The sequence below is a fragment of the Leptosomus discolor genome, chromosome 5, assembly GCF_034619465.1.
Source record: "Leptosomus discolor isolate bLepDis1 chromosome 5, bLepDis1.hap2, whole genome shotgun sequence".
NCBI lineage: Eukaryota > Metazoa > Chordata > Aves > Leptosomiformes > Leptosomidae > Leptosomus > Leptosomus discolor.
Genome location: NC_141395.1, coordinates 16,718,814 through 16,740,010, shown reverse-complemented (window position 1 = coordinate 16,740,010; position 21,197 = coordinate 16,718,814). Strand labels below are relative to the sequence as shown.

The 21,197-nt window shown below is 45.6% G+C and overlaps 1 protein-coding gene across 2 annotated transcripts in view; it reads left to right on the top strand.

The window, feature by feature from the left end:
• The window catches only part of MARCHF4 (membrane associated ring-CH-type finger 4), a 101,273-nt gene extending 89,825 nt beyond the window's left edge, over positions 1-11,448 (top strand). For both annotated transcript variants that reach the window (XM_086465819.1, XM_086465818.1), the window contains exon 4: positions 11,087-11,448. In XM_086465819.1, coding sequence (XP_086321945.1) covers positions 11,087-11,448 — 362 coding nt within the window. The remainder of the gene's footprint in view (positions 1-11,086) is intronic.
• The last annotated feature ends 9,749 nt before the right edge of the window (positions 11,449-21,197 follow it).

Sequence of the window (21,197 nt, the reverse complement as noted above, 5' to 3'; positions counted from 1 at the left end):
TGATGGTGCTGTGTGCAGATCTGGGGGTCAGCCCAGCAACTCTGTCACAGATGGCATCCTGCAGACAGCTGACGCTGTTTTCCCATCTCAAACAAACCATGTAGGAGAGATGAATGAAGAAGAATTTCCTCTCTTGAACACCTCCTATCAGCTCCTTAATTTTGCCAGTCTTTCCTCATTTGAGGCCTTCTAAGGTCAGCCCTACAGGTCCCAGCCCATGTGTTGTAGAGGAACATGAGAGTGGGCAGAGGACACAAATGAGGGTGGCTGCCCTGAGATGAAGGTACCACCTCACAGAGAAGCTGGCATCTAACTGGCAGCCATAAAAGTTCCCCCAATGCTCCTACAACATACTGCCCCCAGTTCCCACCAGCTCCCCAAGCCCAATGACAGGCAGTCAATTCATCCCACTGGATAAAGTATTCCTCCTTCCCTAGCTACAAATGCCATGTATGTGGGATGGACTGCTCCTGCTTCTGAGAGGAACCCCTCGCACTCTGTGCACACAGGAATCGCTGCCACATACTCGTGTTACCTGAACTCCTGACGAGCTGCAGCGTCACGACCCGGAAATTGTCTCTTGCTGTATAGCTCAGCAGCATCCTGCAAAATCACAGTGCTGCCTGGAGAAGAGACACTGCCGGCTGTCACGCCAAGCATTCCCATCAGTAATAAAAGAGGTGCCTCCTTTCCCCGGCCCCCCACGCTCAGCCCCAGCATGGCAGGGGGTGAGGTCTGCCATGATCACTCGCCTGGTGGAACAGCAACTGTGGGGACCCTCTGAGATGCCAGCACGCTGGATCCATCTCCTACCTGGCAAAGGCTCTTGCTGAATCTGGGGGCGGGCGTTAATGGCTGCAGAGAGCTTGGGGTGTAGCGTAACCACCCACCCAGATGGGACCTGCTGCTCCCGTTGCTCTGCCAGGTGGAGTGGAGGAGGCAGGGAAGGAGAAGGGCTCTTGTTGCCTTTTCAGGGATGGGGGTTCTGGCCCACCTAGGGCTGAGGAAACTTTGAGGCAGAGGCGTCTTTGCAGCCCAGCTTGCATGAGAGGAGACAAGCCATAGTAAGCATAAGGTTTGCCTGTTAGTCAGCAGTTGAAGGTGTGGGGGCCAGCCTGTTTGTGCCATTAATGACCCAAAATGGTAGAGACCATACCTCCATAAAATACCTCCCCAAGACAGCTGGGAGAAGCTTTTCTGTGTACACTGGTAGGGGCTCTGCCCAGGCAGTGGAGGTCTCAACTTTTGAGGGGCTCAGTTTCAGTTTTGCTGGAGCCATGGCCCCTGTGGCCTGAGGAAAGCCAAGCATGGCATACACATCGATGTGAAAGCTGCCTGTCAGTGGAGCCCCATTGCAGCAAATGCATTCTGCGATGGGCAGAAGGAGCGTTTTGTCTTCCCGAGACCCACAGGCTCCATGATGGCATATGTCATCCAGTGAGTGGTCAACAGCACTCAACAGGGTCCAGACATGCAGCTGCCCCAGTTCTGCTGAGCCAAAACAGAGCCCAGCTTTGTACATCAGTTCTTTAGATATTAAAAAATGTGCGTGGAGAATGAGCGATAAGAAAATGCCTGATTATAATCAGCTAATTATTTTTTCCATATGCTAAGCATTCACTCGAGCTCTAATCATTATGAATACATTTTCAGTTTATGCTATATGTCATTCAATGCTGGACATTTCTCAGCTTGCACACTCTCCTTGTACAATTACAGCATTATTCAGAGGAGACCTTTGCTAGATGTCTTGTGGACTGAAGACGTTCTGCTCACTCATCCAGTGTCTTGCAACTACCAGAAATGTCTAAAAGACATCACCAGAGGTCCCAGGTTATCCATTACATTCTTCTGTATGCAGGATAGACTGCCCAGTAAAGCTCTTGAAACATTTTGGGGACAAAATTCATATTTTGGAAAGCAGAGGTAACAGTTATGAAGGAGTCTATACTGCCTATTTGATTTCATCTGAAAGCAAAGAATCCCTGAAAATCTGTATGTAGCCGTAGTTTGTATGAAAAGTGACTATGTGATGAAAGCATTCCTGAGCTGAAGTATGATGTGAGGATAATGGACTCCAGAAAAGCAGCGGCAGCAGCCTCAGGGGACTAGAGCAGGGAGCGTCTCTTGGGAAGGGAATCTGAAGGATAAAAGAGCTGCAAACAGCTCACGGCTGCCAAAAGGGATGATACTAAAGGCACAACAGCAAACTGTGCCTGTGCAGGGGAAAGCTCAGAAGCGTGGGAAGAGAGCACTGAAGCTGAATCAGGAGCTCTTTGAGGACCCAAAATAAGAAGCTGCAATTGCACAAAAGGCAGAAAGAAGAGTCTGCAACTAACAAAAAGTCTCTAGAAATCACACAGGCATGGGGACCTGTAAGAGCTGAACCCCAGGATGACCATCCAGTGATAGAAAAGGCAACAAGAAATGGATCCGTAAGCGTATGTAAAGTAAGAATTACCGGGCAAGTCTAAGAGCTCAAATAATATTTGATACAAAAAAGGCCAAAGAGTTAAATGTTGCCTTTGTTTCAGTTTTCAAAACTTAACTAAAATAATTTTAATGAGGAGAAAGGAGCCCAGGGCAGGATCAGAAAAGAATGGACTCAAAAATATTCAAATGAGCTAGCTCTGTCCTTGTCAGCATGTCCTAATGAACTTCAGAGAAAGCTGCAGGAGCAGTCCCTGACCCATGAGCATTTCATCATCAGGAACCCAGGGAGGATGCAGGAGGTGCCAGGAAGCTGGGGAAATGCAAGCAGAGTACCTAGCTTTAAATATAATCTCTATCATTAAAGTAGGTAGGAACTGAGGATCAAGGAAATGAAGGGCAAATCAGATTAACTGATTCATAGAAAGATACTAGAATAATTTCTTAACTAACCAATTGATGAGCATGAGAGTATAGCTGTATCTAATTTGGGAGGGTAATTGTCCTGGTGGCTAAGGAGGAAGCAGTCAGTTTGATACACTGTGACTTGGGCAATGCTTTTGTTGCTTTGCCTTAAGATTCTTCTGAACAAACCAGAGGAATGCAGTCTAGATTTAAAAACTGTAATGCAGGTGTACAGCCAATCAAAAAAAAAAATGCTTTCTCAGTAGTTTTCAGTGATGTACTGGAAACTGGAAACACATTTCAAGTAGGACTGTTTTGGATTCTGCTCTCTTCAGTATTTTTGTTAATGGCTTAGATAATGAAATAGGAAGTGCTGTTAGAAAATTCACAGATGACACCCAGCTTGGAAAGGCTGCAAACACTCTGGAGAATCAAATCAGCATTTGAAACAATCTTAGCAAATTGGAGAAATCAACAAGATGGGATTAAATAAAGAGAAGTGCAAAGTCCTACCCTTAGGAAGGAGAAGTCAGGATCCCAAACACAAGCTTGACCAGGCAGTCACACTGCCAAAGACAGCAATTCTGTGACATATCAGGTTTTTTTGTCAGGGTATCGAAAGCAAAGTGAGGTGCTTAGTGCTGATTCTGCACCTCTCTGCTGTGGGGACTGCACCTTCCTGGGGAGTTCATTTGCAGCAAAACAGGGATGAAATGAAAAGGTTCTGGAGATGATGAACAGGAGTGAAGAAAGGGAGGGCCTTACCTGATTTGCCACCTGGTCAGCTCCAATGTTCACATCTCCCTTGCCAAATCAGCCAAGTGCAGAGTCCCACTGGTGCCACAACATAACTCTCAGTTATGAATCTACCTCTCCCCACTCCCTGGTTTATCCTCTTGCCCATTGCCTGCACAGCACAGCTCTGTAGCCTTGAGTCTCAGCCACTGGAGGACTTAAAGGTGCTAGGTTGCTTAAAGAACTTGTCATATTCAGCTGGAACTGACCTTGCCGCAATGTTGAAGGATGCCAGATACTAGGTGTCCCTTTCCCAGCCCGTATCTGCAGGAAAAAGTCCCTCTGGCTCTCTTTTCCAGTTTATCACGAAGAACTATCTTGCATCATGGATGAGGGATAAAGTACAGGGGATTGCACTGAAAAGCAGGATGGGTTGGAAGGGTCCAGTGGGAGCTCGGTGACTCATCTCCCACATATTGTGAGACACTTGTGAAGCTGGAGTGAGACAGAGATTTATGGTTATTTCTAACGCACTTTTTTGGATTGGAGCAATCTTACGGAGATTCTGAGAATTTGGGAAGTGGTGGGGCAGCCTAACTTGAATAAATGCAGAGCACAGAGCAAAAGTGGGTACACTTTACTGTACTGCACTAGAAACCTATGATTAGGGAACATAAATGAGCCAAAAGAGACTATCTGGCTAGGTATGGCTCCTGCAGTGTGCAGAGCCCATCAGGGAAACATCAGTCTCCTGGCTTGGTTTTTACACCCTTCCTTGTACTGTTGGCCACTGCTGGAGGCAGGCTGCTGTAGGAGTCGGAACCTTTTTCTGAACTAAATGCAGCCACTTTCCTGCTCTCAGGTTAAGATAAAAGGCAGCTAAGGATGGAGCATATAGGATGAGATTAAGGCAAAGAGATAAGTGAGGGCTGAGCTGCTGGAGCTTTGGAAGTGAAACTGGGGGAATCTGAGATTGACACAAAAGACTAAAGACTTCACAGACAGTGTATACAATGATGTCAACAGAGAGAAAGCCTGGCACTGGGAGTGTTGTCTCCCAGAATTGGTTTGCCTTGGTCTGAGCCACCACTGCTGTGGATGCAAACATTAAACTTTGATCATAGCTGCTGTATCTTCCCCTAACACCCAGTAATGAAAGCAACAGAAACAGGCTAAGAAGCAGGGCAGCTGGCTGGCTGAGGTGAAACTGCGTTTGGAAAGTGGTATCCCCCAGGGCTCAGTACTGGGGCCACTCCTGTTTAACATCTTTATCAATGATTTGGATGAGGGTATCAAGTGCAGCCTTAGTAAGTTTGCAGATGACACCAAGCTGGGTGGAAGTGTCAACCTGCTTGAGGGCAGGGAGGCTCTACAGAGGGATCTAGATAGTCTGGATCTCTGGGCCAAGGCCAATTCCATGAGTTTCAATAAGGCCAACTGCCAGGTCCTGCACTTCGGCCACATGAACCCCCAGCAGCCCTACAGGCTTGGGGAGGAGTGGCTGGAGAGCTGCCAGGCAGAGAGGGACCTGGGAGTGTTGATTGACCATGAACCAGCAGTGTGCTCAGATGGCCAAGAAGGCCAACAGAATCCTGGCCTGTATCAGAAATAGAGTGGCCAGCAGGAGCAGGGAGGTGATTGTGCCCCTGTACTCAGCTTTGGTGAGGCCGCACCTCGAGTAGTGTGTCCAGTTTTGGGCCCCTCTCTACAAGAAGGACACTGAGGTGCTGGAGAGGGTACAGAGGCGGGCTACCAAGCTAGTAAAGGATTTGGAGCATGTCTCGTACGAGGAACAGCTGAGGGATCTGGGGCTGTTTAGCCTGGAGAAGAGAAGGCTGAGGGGAGACCTTATCGCTCTCTACAACTACCTGAAAGGAGGTTGTTGCGAGGTGGGGGTCGGTCTCTTCTCCCTAGTAGCAAGCGACAGAACAAGGGGAAATGGCCTTAAGCTGCACCAGGGGAGGTTCAGGCTGGATATTAGGAAGAATTTCTTTACTGAAAGTGTTGTCAGGCATTGGAACAGCCTGCCCAGGGAGGTGGTGGAGTCACCATCCCTGGCAGTGTTTAAGAGACGAGTAGGTATTGTACAGAGGGACATGGTTTAGTGGTGTTGATACAGCTAGGACAAAGGTTGGACTCGATGATCTTAAGGTCTCTTCCAACCAAAACTGCTCTATAATTCATGATTCTATGAAACCAATGCTGCTGCTGAAGGTGGAAATGAGGTGACAACTCAGGTGGCTGGACGGGGGCTTTATGAGATGCGGGACAGAGTAACTGGCTGGAATGGAGTGTGATTTTTCCTCCTGTAGATAATATAAGTGTCAGCACAAGCCTTGTTTTGGTTGTTCCTTTACTGGCAAACAGGAGAAACAGTTCCTGCCCCAAGAATTTACCTGTCTCTTTCAAGAAAATGCATGTCAAGTGTTGGAATAAGAGGGCAGTTAATTAGAGGCTGAAAGTCCTGGTGAAAAGATTACTTGGTGGTAGAGGCTGACAATGTGCAGAAGGTGACTGCTTGTCATTTCTGGGAAACTGCTGCTCCAAAGTTGCCTTAAATTGGAGGCTCACAACTGCTTGGGTTAATCTCACAGGATGGTGGTACACTGACTGATCCCTCCTTGCCCATCTGGAGGCACAAACACAGCTGTCTTTGTGACTTCTGTGTTTTGCCCATGTTCTTCCAACAGCTCTTCTAGCCACTGGGCCGAGGACCTCTCTTGACTAGTCTTGCCACAGGCCCACTGATGGCAATACACCTCTGTCCTGACTAATCCCAGGAGACAAAGGGCCACCTGCATACAGCCCATGTGTCCACTGTCAGCACCAAGAACAATTCCTTGCACAGAGACTGCCCACGTGGATCATGATGTGGTGTGGGCAGGTATTGCAAGGCTCAGAGAAATCCTACACTGACATGAAGCTTACCTCTGGGCCATGATACTCACCCTTGGTCATGCTCCACTTTCTAAGTCTTGCATTTTAAGAGTCCAGAAGCTCAGGGTTAGCTGTGGCAATCAGTAGAACATGGAAATTAAACTGCTTTCACCAGTACTAGCTCTGTTGCACGTTGCATCTCGGTCATCTGGAAAAGGAACAGTCCAGTTATTCTTGCTTTGGGATGAAAATGAGAGTGAGGTTGGGGGGTAAATAGAAGAGGTAAGTCTTTCCCCACAGTCAACAGTAGTCAGCTTGCTCTCCCAGATGGTGTGGGCTTGTTGCTGATTGGGTATCCAACTGCACTGACACAACCCTAACCTTGTGCTACTGGTGTTCCCTACCTGTTGCTTTAAATCCAGTCTGGAAACAGGCTCTGTGCTCTTTGGGGCTGGGTCACTTAAGATGATAATTTTTCATAAAAGCAGTGCTTAGGTGCTGGGTACTCTCCCATGTATAAAAATGAAACGAAGTGTAAGATACCAATGTAAGCGGCGTGTACAGTTTTGGTATCACCTATTGCCAAAGTGTTACTGTGTTTGCCAGTGCTGTGAAGCACAAAGCAGCTTCTCAGCTCTGGGAAGTAATCCTTGCACCCAGGATAATCACTAGTCCCTCCTGCCTGGACTCTGTAGAGCTCCACAGGGCTGGCCATGATCTGACCTGCTGCATGGACTTAATAATAGTAAAGCCACAAGAGCAGAAGAGGCTAATATATGGAGAGAGTGAACACAGTAACGAGATCAGTATGGTTTCCTGTACATATTGTTTCAGATTCAGCATGTGTTAATTCAGAACACTGCACTAGGTTAGCCCTGCCGTGTTAGCTCAGAGTTACTTGAGCTGTATCTTGTCCTGGGAACAGCACAGCCACATCAATGTGCCAATGCAAGCAGAAGCATTAGAAATTTTTTTGTAGACTTTGCTGTCAGATTAATGACCACATCACATAATATGGGCTGTGTCCAGCTCCAGAGTCATCTGGGAAATCTTTTCATGGCAGAAGCCAGTGGAAGTAGAAATGTCTAAGAATATAAGAATGGCCAAGGCTCCATCTAGCCAGCTGCCCTGTTTCCATCAGTGGCCACAAACAGACATAAGAGTGAAATAAGAACAAGACAAGTGTATATCATAGATCCCCTGAATACTTCTTCCAGCATTCAACAATTTTCAGCTCAAGGAATTTCTTCTGATGCTGGTCCAGCCCGGTCTCTACGTGAGGAAATGGGAATGAGAACAGCACATCTTCAGTGCCCACATTCCATAGGAGTTTCGTTTCACCACCACCACAAACAAGGGTGGACCAGGCAACAATCTGGACCAACACGTTTTCCATGAAACTCACAGAGATTTTCCTTCTGAAGAGGATGGTTTTCACAGAGGATCCACTGGGAACAGATTTTGTGAAGCAAAAGAGGGCAAGATAAACTTGGGAGGAGTGGAAAAGGACCAGGCCACTGCCAGAATCCTTCTGAAACTCCCCTATTGACATTTCTGTGTTGAAAAGAAAGAAGTGCACAAAGAGAGAAGTTCACACCAACCTGCTATCCTCCCCACATGCACAGGATGTGGTTTATAGAATAACTGCTTCTAACTGGACACTTCTAGTTGAATACAGTTCTTCCTGAAGGATTTCCCACTTAAGTCTGGCCTTTAATTGGAAAGTTTCGCCTCTGTAAACAAGAATGATCCTTGAGGGAGGGGTGTTTCAGGAATGGGACGCACAGAGCTGAACGTAGGAATTCCAATTCTAATTTATCTCAGGCAGACAAAATTTGTTTTGATGGGAGCATTAAGCATCTTGCAGCTTGATATAAACTGATGGACTCTTGCTTACTCTTGGCATTTACTCTTGCAAATGAATCACTGTTACTTCCGCCTCCCTGCCCACCCCTCCACTTGCTTCCTTTTTAATTTTACAGCTTCCTGAGCTTGACACTGGGAAATCGATAAGTAATTTAGAGCCCAGTAAATATAGATGGAAACAAGTTATTTTGTACTTTTATAAATATTTGGAAACCAAAATTATCTAAGAAAACAGGTGCTCAGTTGACTCAGCAACCCATCCATCAGCATCACACAGTTAATTGCATAAGATCATAAACATTTATAATTAGAAGGCAAACAAACAAGAATTTTATAAACAGCCCTCTTGAATCAGGTTGCGCATTAAATATTTGTGATAAGGTAATTAAGAATAGATTTACAATCCTGGCTCAGTGTTTAATACTTTGGAGAATGGATTTGATTCTGTGGAGAATGTTCTACAGCCAAGGAGAAAACATTCGATTTCGGCTCTTTTATCTGAGGCTTAAAGTGGTCTCAGAGAAACACTGGCTCTGTCATTGATCAGAGTGGAATTTCATTCATTACAGATTAGACAGCTTATTTAAATATATGTCTAATGTCCCTTGCCATGGGCTGATCCACTTCAGGCCTGCTTCAAAGCTCTGTCTCCTTGGCTGGATCTGCAGGCTTTCCCTAAGTCCTGCTTTTTATGGTTGATGCTTTGATCAGAATATGTCAGAATTCTTAACCATGTTTCAAAGTAGGGAGGAGAAACCACATTTTTTTATTATGACATCATGGTGTTTGGTTATGAAAAGCTGGCATCACTACAGGATTACAGCTGTGCAATCTCAATGGTCTATGGGAACCAGAGGGACGATCTTTCTTGTACTGTAGTGCCCAGTGCTATTCCCTGTTCCAAAATAGCCAATGTAATTTCTTCTACAGCCAGTAGGCAGGCTCAGCACCCCATTACAATGAATGTGAGAGTACCCCTGAAGCTAACCTGTGATCAAGCCAGCAGGGCTTCTAGTTATGCTTAAAACCAAAGAAGCTAGAAACTCAGTCTATACTGAAGCTAGGGTTTAAACTCTATAAAAGCAGATGCAGACCCTAAGAAACCAGGTGGCTGCATCCCATCAGTGAGTAATGGGGAGATCAGCCCTAAAGGTAGGATGACTTTCAGATATTTTGGGGTTTGGTGTAGCACAGATTTATTCCAGTAATTATTTGCCATCAGAAACCAGAACAGTGTGGAAAAGGTAGGTGGAGGGTAAAGCTGTAGCATTTAGTACATCAGGGATAACCATAAACCACTTTATTCTGTGGTGACCACCATCTCTCCGCACATTGCTGGTCAAGGCAACCTCCTCATTTAGGCATGATTTTGCTTCTTATTTCTTGTGGGTCTTTTGTTCTTTGCTCTTGTATTTATATGCTTACAACAGGCAGGCAAGAGAGCTGCTCTTCCTAGAAATGTTTCTGATAATCCTGATCCTGCCCAAGAACAGCACAGCCATCATTATTAAGAACAATGAAGCTATCCAGCTGGTAACTCACCCAGTCCTACCTGCTGGTCTGGCTTCAGTTCCATGGGACACAAGGGCACTTTCCTAACAGACAGACTGCTGCAGAACAAGGACACTCAGACCCACCTCATTCTGCATAAATCCCATTGACTAATAGTAAAGCTTGTTAATTATATTACAGTGTGAAAGCTAAGCCAGGCTACATGAGCTGTTGTAGCTTCCTCAAGCCTCAGTGCAGAATAGCACAGTGTTGCAGTCACTGCTGGACCTAGTGCTTTCAAAGGGTCTAGCCAGGGCCTGGCAGTCTGAATAAAAACAGAGCTTAATACTCAAGTACTGTCATCGTCCAAACAACTTCTAACATTATTTAACCCTTCAATCCTCTTGCAAGGGTGGGGAGGATGACAGAGACTGCTGGGAGGTGAGCTAACTGCTGTGTGGAAGGGCCTGCACTACTCATTCTCTTTCAAATACAGAGTCCATTAGAAGTCAGGTGTCTTACAGCCCAGAGCCATCCCCTGGACATCAGCTGTGGTATAGGCAGATGGGTAGCAGGACATATGCGTTATGTGCATACTCAGTGCACACACGGTGTATTGCTCATCTGTCCTCTCTTTCAACCACGTTGTTTTCCCCCTTGGAAGGGAGCAATGACGTACTATGAGGTACCTGGTCTGCAGATGAGGAAAACTTTGCCTAGGTTGACAAACCACTTCCAGGTATAAACAGACCCTTTTTTTGCCTGATTGCCGCCTCTGGCCTCCATGTGCGTGTCTGCTCTGCTGGTGTGTGTGTGGGGAGAGACTTGGGCTGTGCACACCCATGACGCTGGTGCAACAGACGTCACCGACACGTCAGATCCAGTTACGCCCCCTCCAAACATACGCTGTGAGCTGGGTGAATCATGCCTATGCAGCATGCAAAACCAGTCCAGTGATAGATAAACCTCAGGCATTTATTGGTAAACAGATACTGTTTTGCTGTTAGACCATAACTCACTCTGCTGCATTTACGATCTGTTTATTGATTGCTGAGATAAAGCTGTAATCCCTTTAATTCAGGGGAAAAGGGATCCAGCAGAGCCAGAGCACCGGTGCTCTGCCAGTTGGTAATTAAAATACATGATTTATCGTTGAATAAACGCTGGCTGAGGGAGAGCTGAGCTAACCAGCTAGCTGGGGGCAGGATGCTGGGGTAGGTTTATGGTTCTTTCTAAAGTTTTGTTTCTGTTTTATGTTTATTTCTTTCCCCCTTCCCTCCAGGTCTAATAATACATGAAGGGCCCTCGGTTTACCGGATTTTTAAACGGTGGCAGGCGGTCAATCAGCAGTGGAAAGTGCTGAACTATGACAAAACAAAGGACATGGAGGAACAAAAAACAGGGACCAGGACAAATCAGCGCCCCTCCTCCCAAACCACCCACTCGTCCTCCACTGGTGGTACAGCCACTAACTCCGCTCCAGCTGACAGCGGGGCACGGGCTGCCGGCCATGCCACAGGCACCCTCTCTGACCACCACTGTGCTTATACCATCCTGCATATACTCAGCCACCTGAGGCCTCACGAACAGAGGAGTCAGTCTAGTAGTAACAGAGAGCTCGTCATGAGGGTCACGACGGTCTGAGCCGAGGAATTCAGGAGGCCTTAACACGAAGTGGAGGAGACAAAGAACTCATAAAGCAGAGGAGCATGGTGTGCCTTTTTCTTTCTGTTTCCTTTTTTCTTTTTTTTCTTTTTTTTTTTCCCTCCTCTCCTTTTCTTTTTCGGTAACTGCACAAGATATAAGAGGCGGCACCTGGCCAGCTGAGGAAAAAAGCAGGTGGAGGGAGAGCTGCACACTCATGCTAAAGAGGTTAATGTTTTCCAGCCAGTTTAAAAAAAAAAAAAAAAAAAAGAAAAAAAAACGAAAAAAAAAACAAACACAAATCACAAAAAAACCTAACAAAACAAGTGCAATACAGACTACAAACTGAGTAGGCAGAGTTCTGGGGAAGCAGAGGAACAGACGGTTTAGCATGTCTTACAAATCCTATTACCTGGAATAGGTAATGCTCTGTACACACACCCCCGTACACACACGCACGCGCACACAAACACACAGTGTGAGATTTATAAAAACAAGGAATGGAATGAAATATTTGGAGTATTTTTATTTTCCAGACTGTGATTAACCAAGGCTATGAGTTGTTTTGTTTCATGAGTCACTCTGCAGCCTTGTTCGATTTACCATAGGATACCTGAAGTAAATGGCTGGGGATTTTTCAGTATTGATTTACAGAAAGAGAGATGGAATCACCCCACCAAGAAAATCTAACAAAACCCAGGCATACCCAAATTTCACCAAAAATCCTGTTTTTTTCGTAATATTCCTGAAAAGGGGTTTGTGAGGGTGGAACTGGGAGGGGGGAGGGCGCTCCATGACCTTTATTCAACATATAGGCATTTTTGGCAAATTTTGTACAAACGCTCCGCAGGTGTTTCAAGCACAAGTACTGGTGTGATTTATGACTTCATAATCCCAAATCCAGCATCCAAGTCTTGACACACACACACACACACATAATTTTCCATGCAGACATTCCAGGTTAATTTCCTTCCATTTTACTCCTATCACAAGAAGTTGACCCATCTCAGTGGGTTTCTGCTTCCTTGCTGATTCAGACACTCATGCATTAGAGGTGTACATCTTTTTTCTTTTGGTGTCTGTATCCCTGCTGCTCAATTTGCAACTGTCTCACTCAGTCTCATAGGCTGAGCCTTTCACATTCAGTCCGTTAGTTTATTACAGAGTCTATTCCATTCAATCATTCAGGAGAGAGTTAGTCCGAAGAGGCAGCACAGTTGCTGATCGAATATGTAACACTCCTAATAAGTCTCCTTCTCTGGGATATATCCTCAAAGGTACCAGTTGCTCTTCAGGAACATTCTCTTTCAATGCACAATGGCTGAATCATTTGTGGATATTAAAGGGACACTGTCAAGTACTTTTTAAATAGTTTTTAGGGTTTGGGCTTTTTTTACTCTCCATTGTTTGTAATATTCTCTTACAAGCTTGAAAATAAAATTTCTTTCCTTACTGATTTTGTCCTTTTCCATTTGGGCATGTATCGTTCTCTCCACTAACCCCATTCCTTTCACCATCCCCGTCCTTCTCCTCCCCACCTTTCTTCTGCGACAGGAGGAAATCCATGTTACTGATTTCCTGCTGGCTGTCCTTGCTTTATGGAGGGTATGTCCCAGCTCTGCGGGGTTGAGTGGTTTTGCCAGTGCAACTGCCACAAAGGAAGTGTAAGAGCAGGAACCCTATTTTTAGGGTTCTGTATTTTTACAGAGATTAGCTAATTGGGGAGCAACAGTTTAGCAATCCCAAAACAATGAACCCGTAGTGATTAAGCCTGAACACAGCTCCCTCCAAAATTAAGGTAAGGACTTCAGCCAAACTGCAGCCATTTAGCAGCACTGCTGAGCAACGTTGCACAATGGCTGTGTCCAACTGCCCTCTGTCATGGTACCAGCACCTCTCAGCGCCTCTATTGGAGCCACCAGCTCCTTTGGCAGCTAGGCTGTCATGGGTCAGGTGTTTCTGGACCGGAGAAGGTGTCAAACTTCAGCCTCCAGGTTTGAACACACCAGCCATTCTGCAATGTTGAAGATGGAGGTTAGCATCTTAAGGCAGGTTGTATTTTTCACCTCGATTACTTGACAGTGTCCCTTTGAATATCAAAATGCAACAGAACAGGTACTTCTCTGGCAGAGAATGTGGGAGGTGAATCACCAGCTAAGAAAGCTGACTTACTGAAGACCCCTGTGAAACAGCATGGCTTCTGAGGCCACTGTACCTTTATCTGAGCAGTCTTACTATCTACCAAAGAGTGCTTTTGGCAGAGGGGAGGGAAGGGATGTTGGTGGGCAGAGGGGAAGGGGCAATTCCGATCATCTCTAAAAGCAGCTACCCCCAGAATGAAGGTGTTGCACTGAATGGGCTCTGGAAGAACCACTTCTGATCCACAGTAGAGAGAAACCTGGCCAAAGCAAGCAAACACAACAGCCTCTTGCCCCCATGCTTGTCCTGGAAGCTCTTCTCATTCCAAGAGATGAGGACTTATGGTGGTTTTGGGAAGGGAGAAGCGTACACAGACAAAGGGACAACTGTTAGACATGGTGCTGCTTCCCTCCCTGCCCTCTGCTCACTTAATATAGAGAAGTCAAATTCCTTTAATTTGGCTAATGGCTAAAAGTTCATGAGGTCGGAAGCACAACTTGCCGTGAAAGAGTGGTGTGATCTAGTACTCTGAGCACACAGGACTCTGCATACTCTCACTCCAGCTCTGCCACCGACTCTGTAGCCTTGGGCTGTTTGGCTCAGTCCCCCCTCCACACAAAGGGGGAATAACAATACGTACCTACCTCACAGGGGTGTTGTGAGAATCCACGTTGTTAAAGCCTGTTGAAGTGCTAAATCTACCACCGGTAGTCACAAAGCGTGTGGTGGGGGTGAGCAGCGGTGCCCTTTTGCTGGTTACAGTACGAATCACTCAGCAGGAGTCCCATCAGCCCTCTCCTGCTTGGAGATCCTCCTTGATCTGAAGCGGAGGGTGTCGTCTGAGTGCCCTCTCCTCCATTGCATGACATTTTAAGCGGCTGTGAGGTGCAGGGTAGTGACAGACATGAAGTCCTACTTGACCAGGGATTTGCTACAACGTTTTTCTATATCTGTGGGGTTTGTTGGTTTGGTTTTTCCATATATTGTGCTTAGAAATAAACTTTCCACTTAGGGCTGGCGGTTCGGGGTCTCTTCTGTTGCATGGCAATGTATACAAGTCTTATTGTCTGTCTTACTGTGCAAATGATCCCGCAGCCCAATTTCAGAGATGGGTATGGTCTGAGCCTTTTCATAGCGGCATAAGACTGAAAGCCTGTCTAGACTGTTTAATATTTAAACAACACTATGAACTTGTCAATTGTATGTGTTCTGTGCAATACGAAGCATGTCATTAACTGGCTTGATGGGCAGAGGGGCTAAAGGAAGGTCAAAACTTGTTCAAAGAGCTTCATACATACATGTGCCAGCATGGAGCCGAAGGGCTGCCACCAGCAAAGCAAACTCGGGGAAGCCACTGGAAACTGTTTTCAGACCAGTTTGCTCCAGAACAAGGTACTTCTGAGTTTATGAACTTCTAGGCTGCCAGCCTGAGAGAACAAGTGCAAATTTAGTGTGGGGTTTGGGGTTTTGAATTCTCTTTTTCTTCCTCCCCAAAGTATTGATGGCACAAATACTGATGAGGGTCTCTTGCTTCCATAGCACAGTTTTCTTGTCTCCCACAACCTCCTTGTGCCATCCCCTTTGTGCTACTATGCAGGACTTTAAAAGGTGCAAATGGAGACAGTACGGTCCCGAGACATGCAAAATACATTGTGTATTGGGGGATTCTAGCTGACAGAAAAGATGGGGCAGAGCTATGCTACAGAAAGCATCTCTTCTTCCCTACATCTTTTCTCTAGTCTTGTCTACTGGCTTCCTGAAGAGGTGTTTTCTGTATTTTATTACAAAGCAGTCAGATCAGCTTCCACTGACAAACAAAGCTTGCAGAGTTTGGCAGCTGTTTCTCCCAGTGGAGAAAATTCCAGGTCCTATCACTGTGGAGACCCCTCAGTTCTTGGGCTTTGTGGTCCTCCAACACCATTTGGGGGTGGTCAGTGTGCAGGACTGTGTTCAGCATCATCAGGAATCGTGTATGTATGGTCCTGCTTATTCTTACGATTTCTGCTAGTCCCCTGATTTTCCATCAGTTTTGACAGGTCTTTCTGGTAATGCTCTTCTGGTTATGCTCTTCAGAGGTGTTTTGCTCTGTGTCAGTTGCCAATGCTTTCTTGCCTACTGAAACATCAGTGCTGGCCTCCAGCTTCCACAGCTCTTCCAATTCTTGCCATCCAGTCTCTTGGTAAATACCCACTGCCAAGTTCAGACCCTCTTCCTCTGTGCCTGCAATGGCTCAAGCAAATGCACTAACCCAAGGGTCACCAGAGAACACAGGGACCATTAAGAGTCTCTATCAATAGTCGGATCTGTAACCATCAGTCGCTCCTCTTTGGTATATATTCAGTTTGTCAGTCTCAGTGCCTGCTGCAAAAATTGGTTGCTGCAAAACCCCCATAATGCTAGCAAAACCCACATACCCATATAACACTTGGTTTCCAATTTCAAATGTCAGAAGTGATGACTGTTTTTCAAGTAAATCAGGTGTGTTCCCTGTTGTGGTTTCTCAAGCAAGGTGCTGAAGAGGTCCATGTCTTACCTTACCATGATGAGCAACCCAAGGAAAGAGCAGGTCAGTGGCACAGATCTGAGCCAAGATAGGTGTCATCTGTCCACTATGTTTTTACTTGGGGAGACAGGAAAATACTACTCATGTCTGCCAGGTCCCTGACCCTTCTCAAAGCCCTTGTATCTGTCAGCAGTAAAATATCAGAGCCAATGCCTGTAGATGGAGGACAATTCTAAAGACTTTCCAGTTCTGAAGACCATCCCCTGCTCAGCTGTGGTGGTCAGTCATTCAAGCATCTTCTCTTTGTTTTCCTCAAGAGAAAAAAGATTATTTTGACTAAGCAAAGTACTACTACCCTTCAGTGTAGGAGGAGGCTGCATCACTAGCACTTCTAACCTGGTGGTTCATCCACCAGGGCTCCTGCACATCTCTTTGTGAGAACACATGGCCAGAAGACCTATTCCTTCCTCTTACTATTATATGTCAGTCAAGCACTTGGAGGGAAGTAGTCAGCAGTGTAATTGCCTTAGTGACTACTAGCAGAGTATCCTAACCTCCCCTCCACTATCACCTCACCTGTGACTGTTCCTTCTTATTCCTAAGCCAACAGATGCCACATCCCCTCTGCTGTCCCTCGACTCCAGCCCTGAGGATCTCCTGAGTAGACAGACACAGGATTCCTTACAGACTAGTTTTAGAGTCTTCTATATCCTTCATGTATCCAGACAGTCAAATTAGTTTCATTGATAGGCAATGATATATTTGAATCCTGAGAGGAGAAACAAATGTAGGAGCTTATTGCATTGACCTTTACCTCTTCTTCCATGTTGAAGGGGATATAGGGAAAATCAATTTGTTTCCATAAGACGTCAGTGAGCTGATGGCTCTAGGAGTATTTCCCTCAATAATGCAAGTCTGACATGCTGCAGTTACTGAATGCAATCTTTGATCTCACATCTATCACACTGGATACAAGGAGAACAGAATCTGACACTTCTGTGCTGTTTACACATACATCAAAACCTATCTTAGTTCATTATTCAAATTACCTCCAGGTCAGTGGGTGAATTTCCCCTTTGATGAAAGAATGAGATGGTTTTTCTTCCAGAACTGGAATTGCAAGATAAAATGTATGTACGGATATACAAATGTATTTATAAATGTTATCCTGAACACATAAAGAAAAGAAAAACAAACAAACAAACTAAACCCAAATAAACCTGAAAGAATACTGAACTGTATTAAGTCTTGACAGGAGCTATGGAGCTGCTGTGTGGAAAGTATGACATATGATTTGACTTCACACAGTGAAAAGACAGAAGAGGGAAATGCTTTTATGTGACCTCTGGCCTGTCTCTGGTTCATGCTCATTACTGTATGCTGTTTAATTAATGCAGAAGTATGTGGAAAACAGACACTCCAGCAGCAGAAAACAGACTGAAGACCCTTCAAACTTATCTGAGCCATACTCACACAAGCACAATGATGCAAAAGCACAAACACCTGCCATCACAACTGTTTGAGAAGACATGGATTTCTAAACAGGGACAAAGACTCAGAGAGGTATTCTTTTCCAAGCCACATTGACAGTATTTTTCCCTGCTTATTTACTTCCTATTATTAACCCCCTTTTTTTCCAAGCATCTTAGGAAAAAAAAAAAAAAAAAAAAAAATAGAAGGATGATTGTGATATCCAGGACTTAAAGAATTAAATAACACTGGAAAAGAGGTACTAAGGGAAGATGCACCTTTATATGTTATGTCATGCATTATGTGCTTTACCAAACAGAACTAGGACATCACATTCAGTTCCCTGCTTGCTCAAAGAAAGTCTGAGTGATTGATCTGCTCATAATCCAGGAGCCTTCCTAGAGCATAACCTACAGAGGATCACAGCTTCCCTCTGGATGGGATAGTCAGCATCAGGCAGAGATGTTTTGCTTCCAGTTGTGCCCCTCTATGGCAGGATGACAACCTGTTGTTAGCAGGTTGCTAGCAAGTCACTGTTGGGCAGTGGGAACATCTATCAGCTTATATAAGTTTTGATATCAATAGTCACAAGAATTGCACATGTCCAGTGTGCCCCCACAAGTAACCTATCTCATCCCTTCACAGTTCAAGTTGGTGACAGAGATACTCTGCTCTTTGCTCTTCATTACCAGACAGCTTTCCTTTAAAATCCAGCCTGCCACACTTCTCTGGGAGTTTTTCCACGACACATTGCAGAGGCTCAGTTTAGTCCTTTTACCTAAAGGGTGACCAGAACTCTACCTAACCCACCTGATCTTCTTTCCCAGCTAGAGAGACAAAAATTGATGCTCTCTGAACAGCTGATCTCAGTACCTACATTCTTATGAGATTATGTTCCCCCTCCCCTTTCACTCACTACATAATCTTTGCTTTCCTTTGGAAAGGGGTGATTCATTGCTGCTAAATGGTAGGGCATCTCTCTGAGATGGGAGCATGGGCAGCCCTTCTACTCCTTGCTAACAGGCACAGAAACCTTCCATCCCTCTAGACTGGTGTGGCCAGGAAAACCCTTTTTCATGGAGTTTAGCTTCTTGATCTGGAAGAGCAAATGCTTTCAAGCATCTCCTTCACTGCTGTCGAGCTGTGGGATAATGGCATGGGGAATCTTTTGTTTCTTAGCCTCAGGGTAACTAGAGTGCATGATGTACCTGAGCCAAAAACACGGTGAGGATAAAGCACTTGTATTTTAGATGGTGGTAAACGGGGTGAGGTCTGCCCTGATGACAGGGGAACAAGAATCTTTGTCAGATTTATACCATAGTCAAGCAGAATGGCCTTGTCCCTCATGTTTTTAGCTCATACACATCAGCTCTCCATTATAAACAAACCCTCTGTAGGCAATGCAGGCCAGGCTTGGGGAGGAAACCTTCCTCATTCCAGAAGCACAACCAGCCCATAGCTATGCATCAACCCCTTCAGGACATTTGCCCCAGAGAGGCTGAGAGTAAGAAGGGAGGTAGCTAGTGGGGATGGCAAAAACACTTCCCTGGATCTTCATCCCCAGCAGGCAGAGAACCCACTAGGCTAATTCTGCACCTCCTCACGTGAGTTCCCTTTGAAATCACTCCCAAGGACTACAGTCTGATCCTTCACTACTACAGGGTCTGCCCAGGAAAGGAAGCAGTGTCTCTGCATGGATCTCTAAGGTCTGTTGGTAGGGTCCCTAGTCAGGCATTGGAAGAAATCACTATGTTCACTGAGGGATGAGATGTCAATGATGTGCCCATGCAGAAATACTTTCTTTGAGACTTCTACAGAGATGTCTGTGGGGTTGGGAGCAGGGGTTGGTTTTGTTCAGGGCAGGAAGCACGGGGAAGGGAAGGCTGCAATTTAAGAAACAATCAGCCACAAGGGAGGGGTTGACTAAGAGGAATGACCATGTCAACTGTGTTACTGTCCCATCATTCTCCTGAACCCAGAATGGAAACTTCCAAGTGCTCTTCATGAGCTTACGTTTATTAGAAAACTATTCCTGGGTGTTCAAGGTTGTTTTCTAATGAAAATATACATAATAAAAAAATCAAATGAATGACTCTTGTTAATCTTTTCCTCTTCTCTGTTAATCTGTAACACACACTGTGAAACTTACCTCCTTACTTGTTTGTTTACTGCCATTCCTGGTGAATAAAAAAATCTTTCTTTCTGGTCATCTGATCCACACAGGGCCTTATACAGTAAGCTTTCATCTTCTGCCTACACATCAGAGGTCAAGAATTCACTTAAGGGATTTGAACAAAATGACATGGCTTAGCGTACTTAGCACAATGTGTTAGCACTTTGATTTATCATTTGTCTATGGCACTAAACAGCAAAAATTGTTTACCAAACATCACTATACGGTTCATGTGCAGTGCCTTCCCTATGCGCAAGAGACAAGCTTGAGGCAACCATGGTAAGTACAGGCAAGCGCTGAAAAAATGCTGCTATTTTCAGAGCACACACTCTAGTGTGCTAGGTCGTTCCTAGGGGCAATACAGAACTGCCCTTGACAATGAACATCTCCCGACTAAGCAGTACTGGCATCAGCCCTTACTCCAGGTCTTCTACAAATTGCTGTGTGAACTTCAAGACACAGGGAATGCTCAGAGCAAGCATGTGCAGAGAAAGCGAGGACGATGGAAGCTATCACCAATGCCATGGTAGGAAGGTGTTGGTAAAGAGCTAGGCTAGATCCACAGCTCCTTCCTGAATGCTGGGCACATGACAGCAAGCTGTACCCAAGGACATCTTTTGAGGGTGCCCCTTGTTTCTGCAGGGCCCACTGAATGGCTAGAGCATCCCTTTTCAAGGTGGTGTGCCTAGAAGCCCAGTGCAACCAGCTGCACAGCCTTCCTGCCCCAGGAGGAAAGCAGGGGCGGTGTTTCACCAGCCAAACATAGAGATCACAAAAGACAGTCACAAGAAGCCCTGAAAACTCTTCTTCTGCTGAAAGGTCACAGAACTTTCCCATGCTTGCACATGTGAGGATCCTGCCCTCAAGAGACAGTCAGTCTGTTCCTCATCCTTCCCCTAGGAACCAGATAAGTCCTTTTCTTCTCTCTTTTTTTTTTTCCTTCCTTTTTCTTTTTTCCTTTTAAATATAGGTCTATTCCAATAAGTCTACCAAAATACAGAGAGGAATGGAGAGGGAGAAGGGACCAAAAATGGAGAAAAGGAAACAGGCAGGACAAGGAGCTACTTGGAAAGAAACAGCTGTGCTAATCAGAAATGGAGGACAAAAAACAATGACAGTGAGAGCCGGGGCTGGGGGCAGAAGATAGGGACCAGGGGTAGGACTGGCAGAGAGAAGGGAGACATGTTGTGAAGAGGCTGGTGGCAACTATTGATTAAACAGCAATAACACTGATGGTTTGGAGAAAGGAGGGCAAGACAGGCCCTAGATGATCCTCAGGGAAAGGAGAAAGGAGCCATGAAACAGTGGCAGACCAGACTTCACAGAGCCCTCTCCAACCAGCCTTTCTATGAGTCCAGGACCAAAACTGTGTATTTCATGGACTTCAGCCTGACAAACAACCCTCCTCTTAGATTATATCCCCCAATTAACAAAAAGCTGCATCACCCAGGCCAGGCAAACACA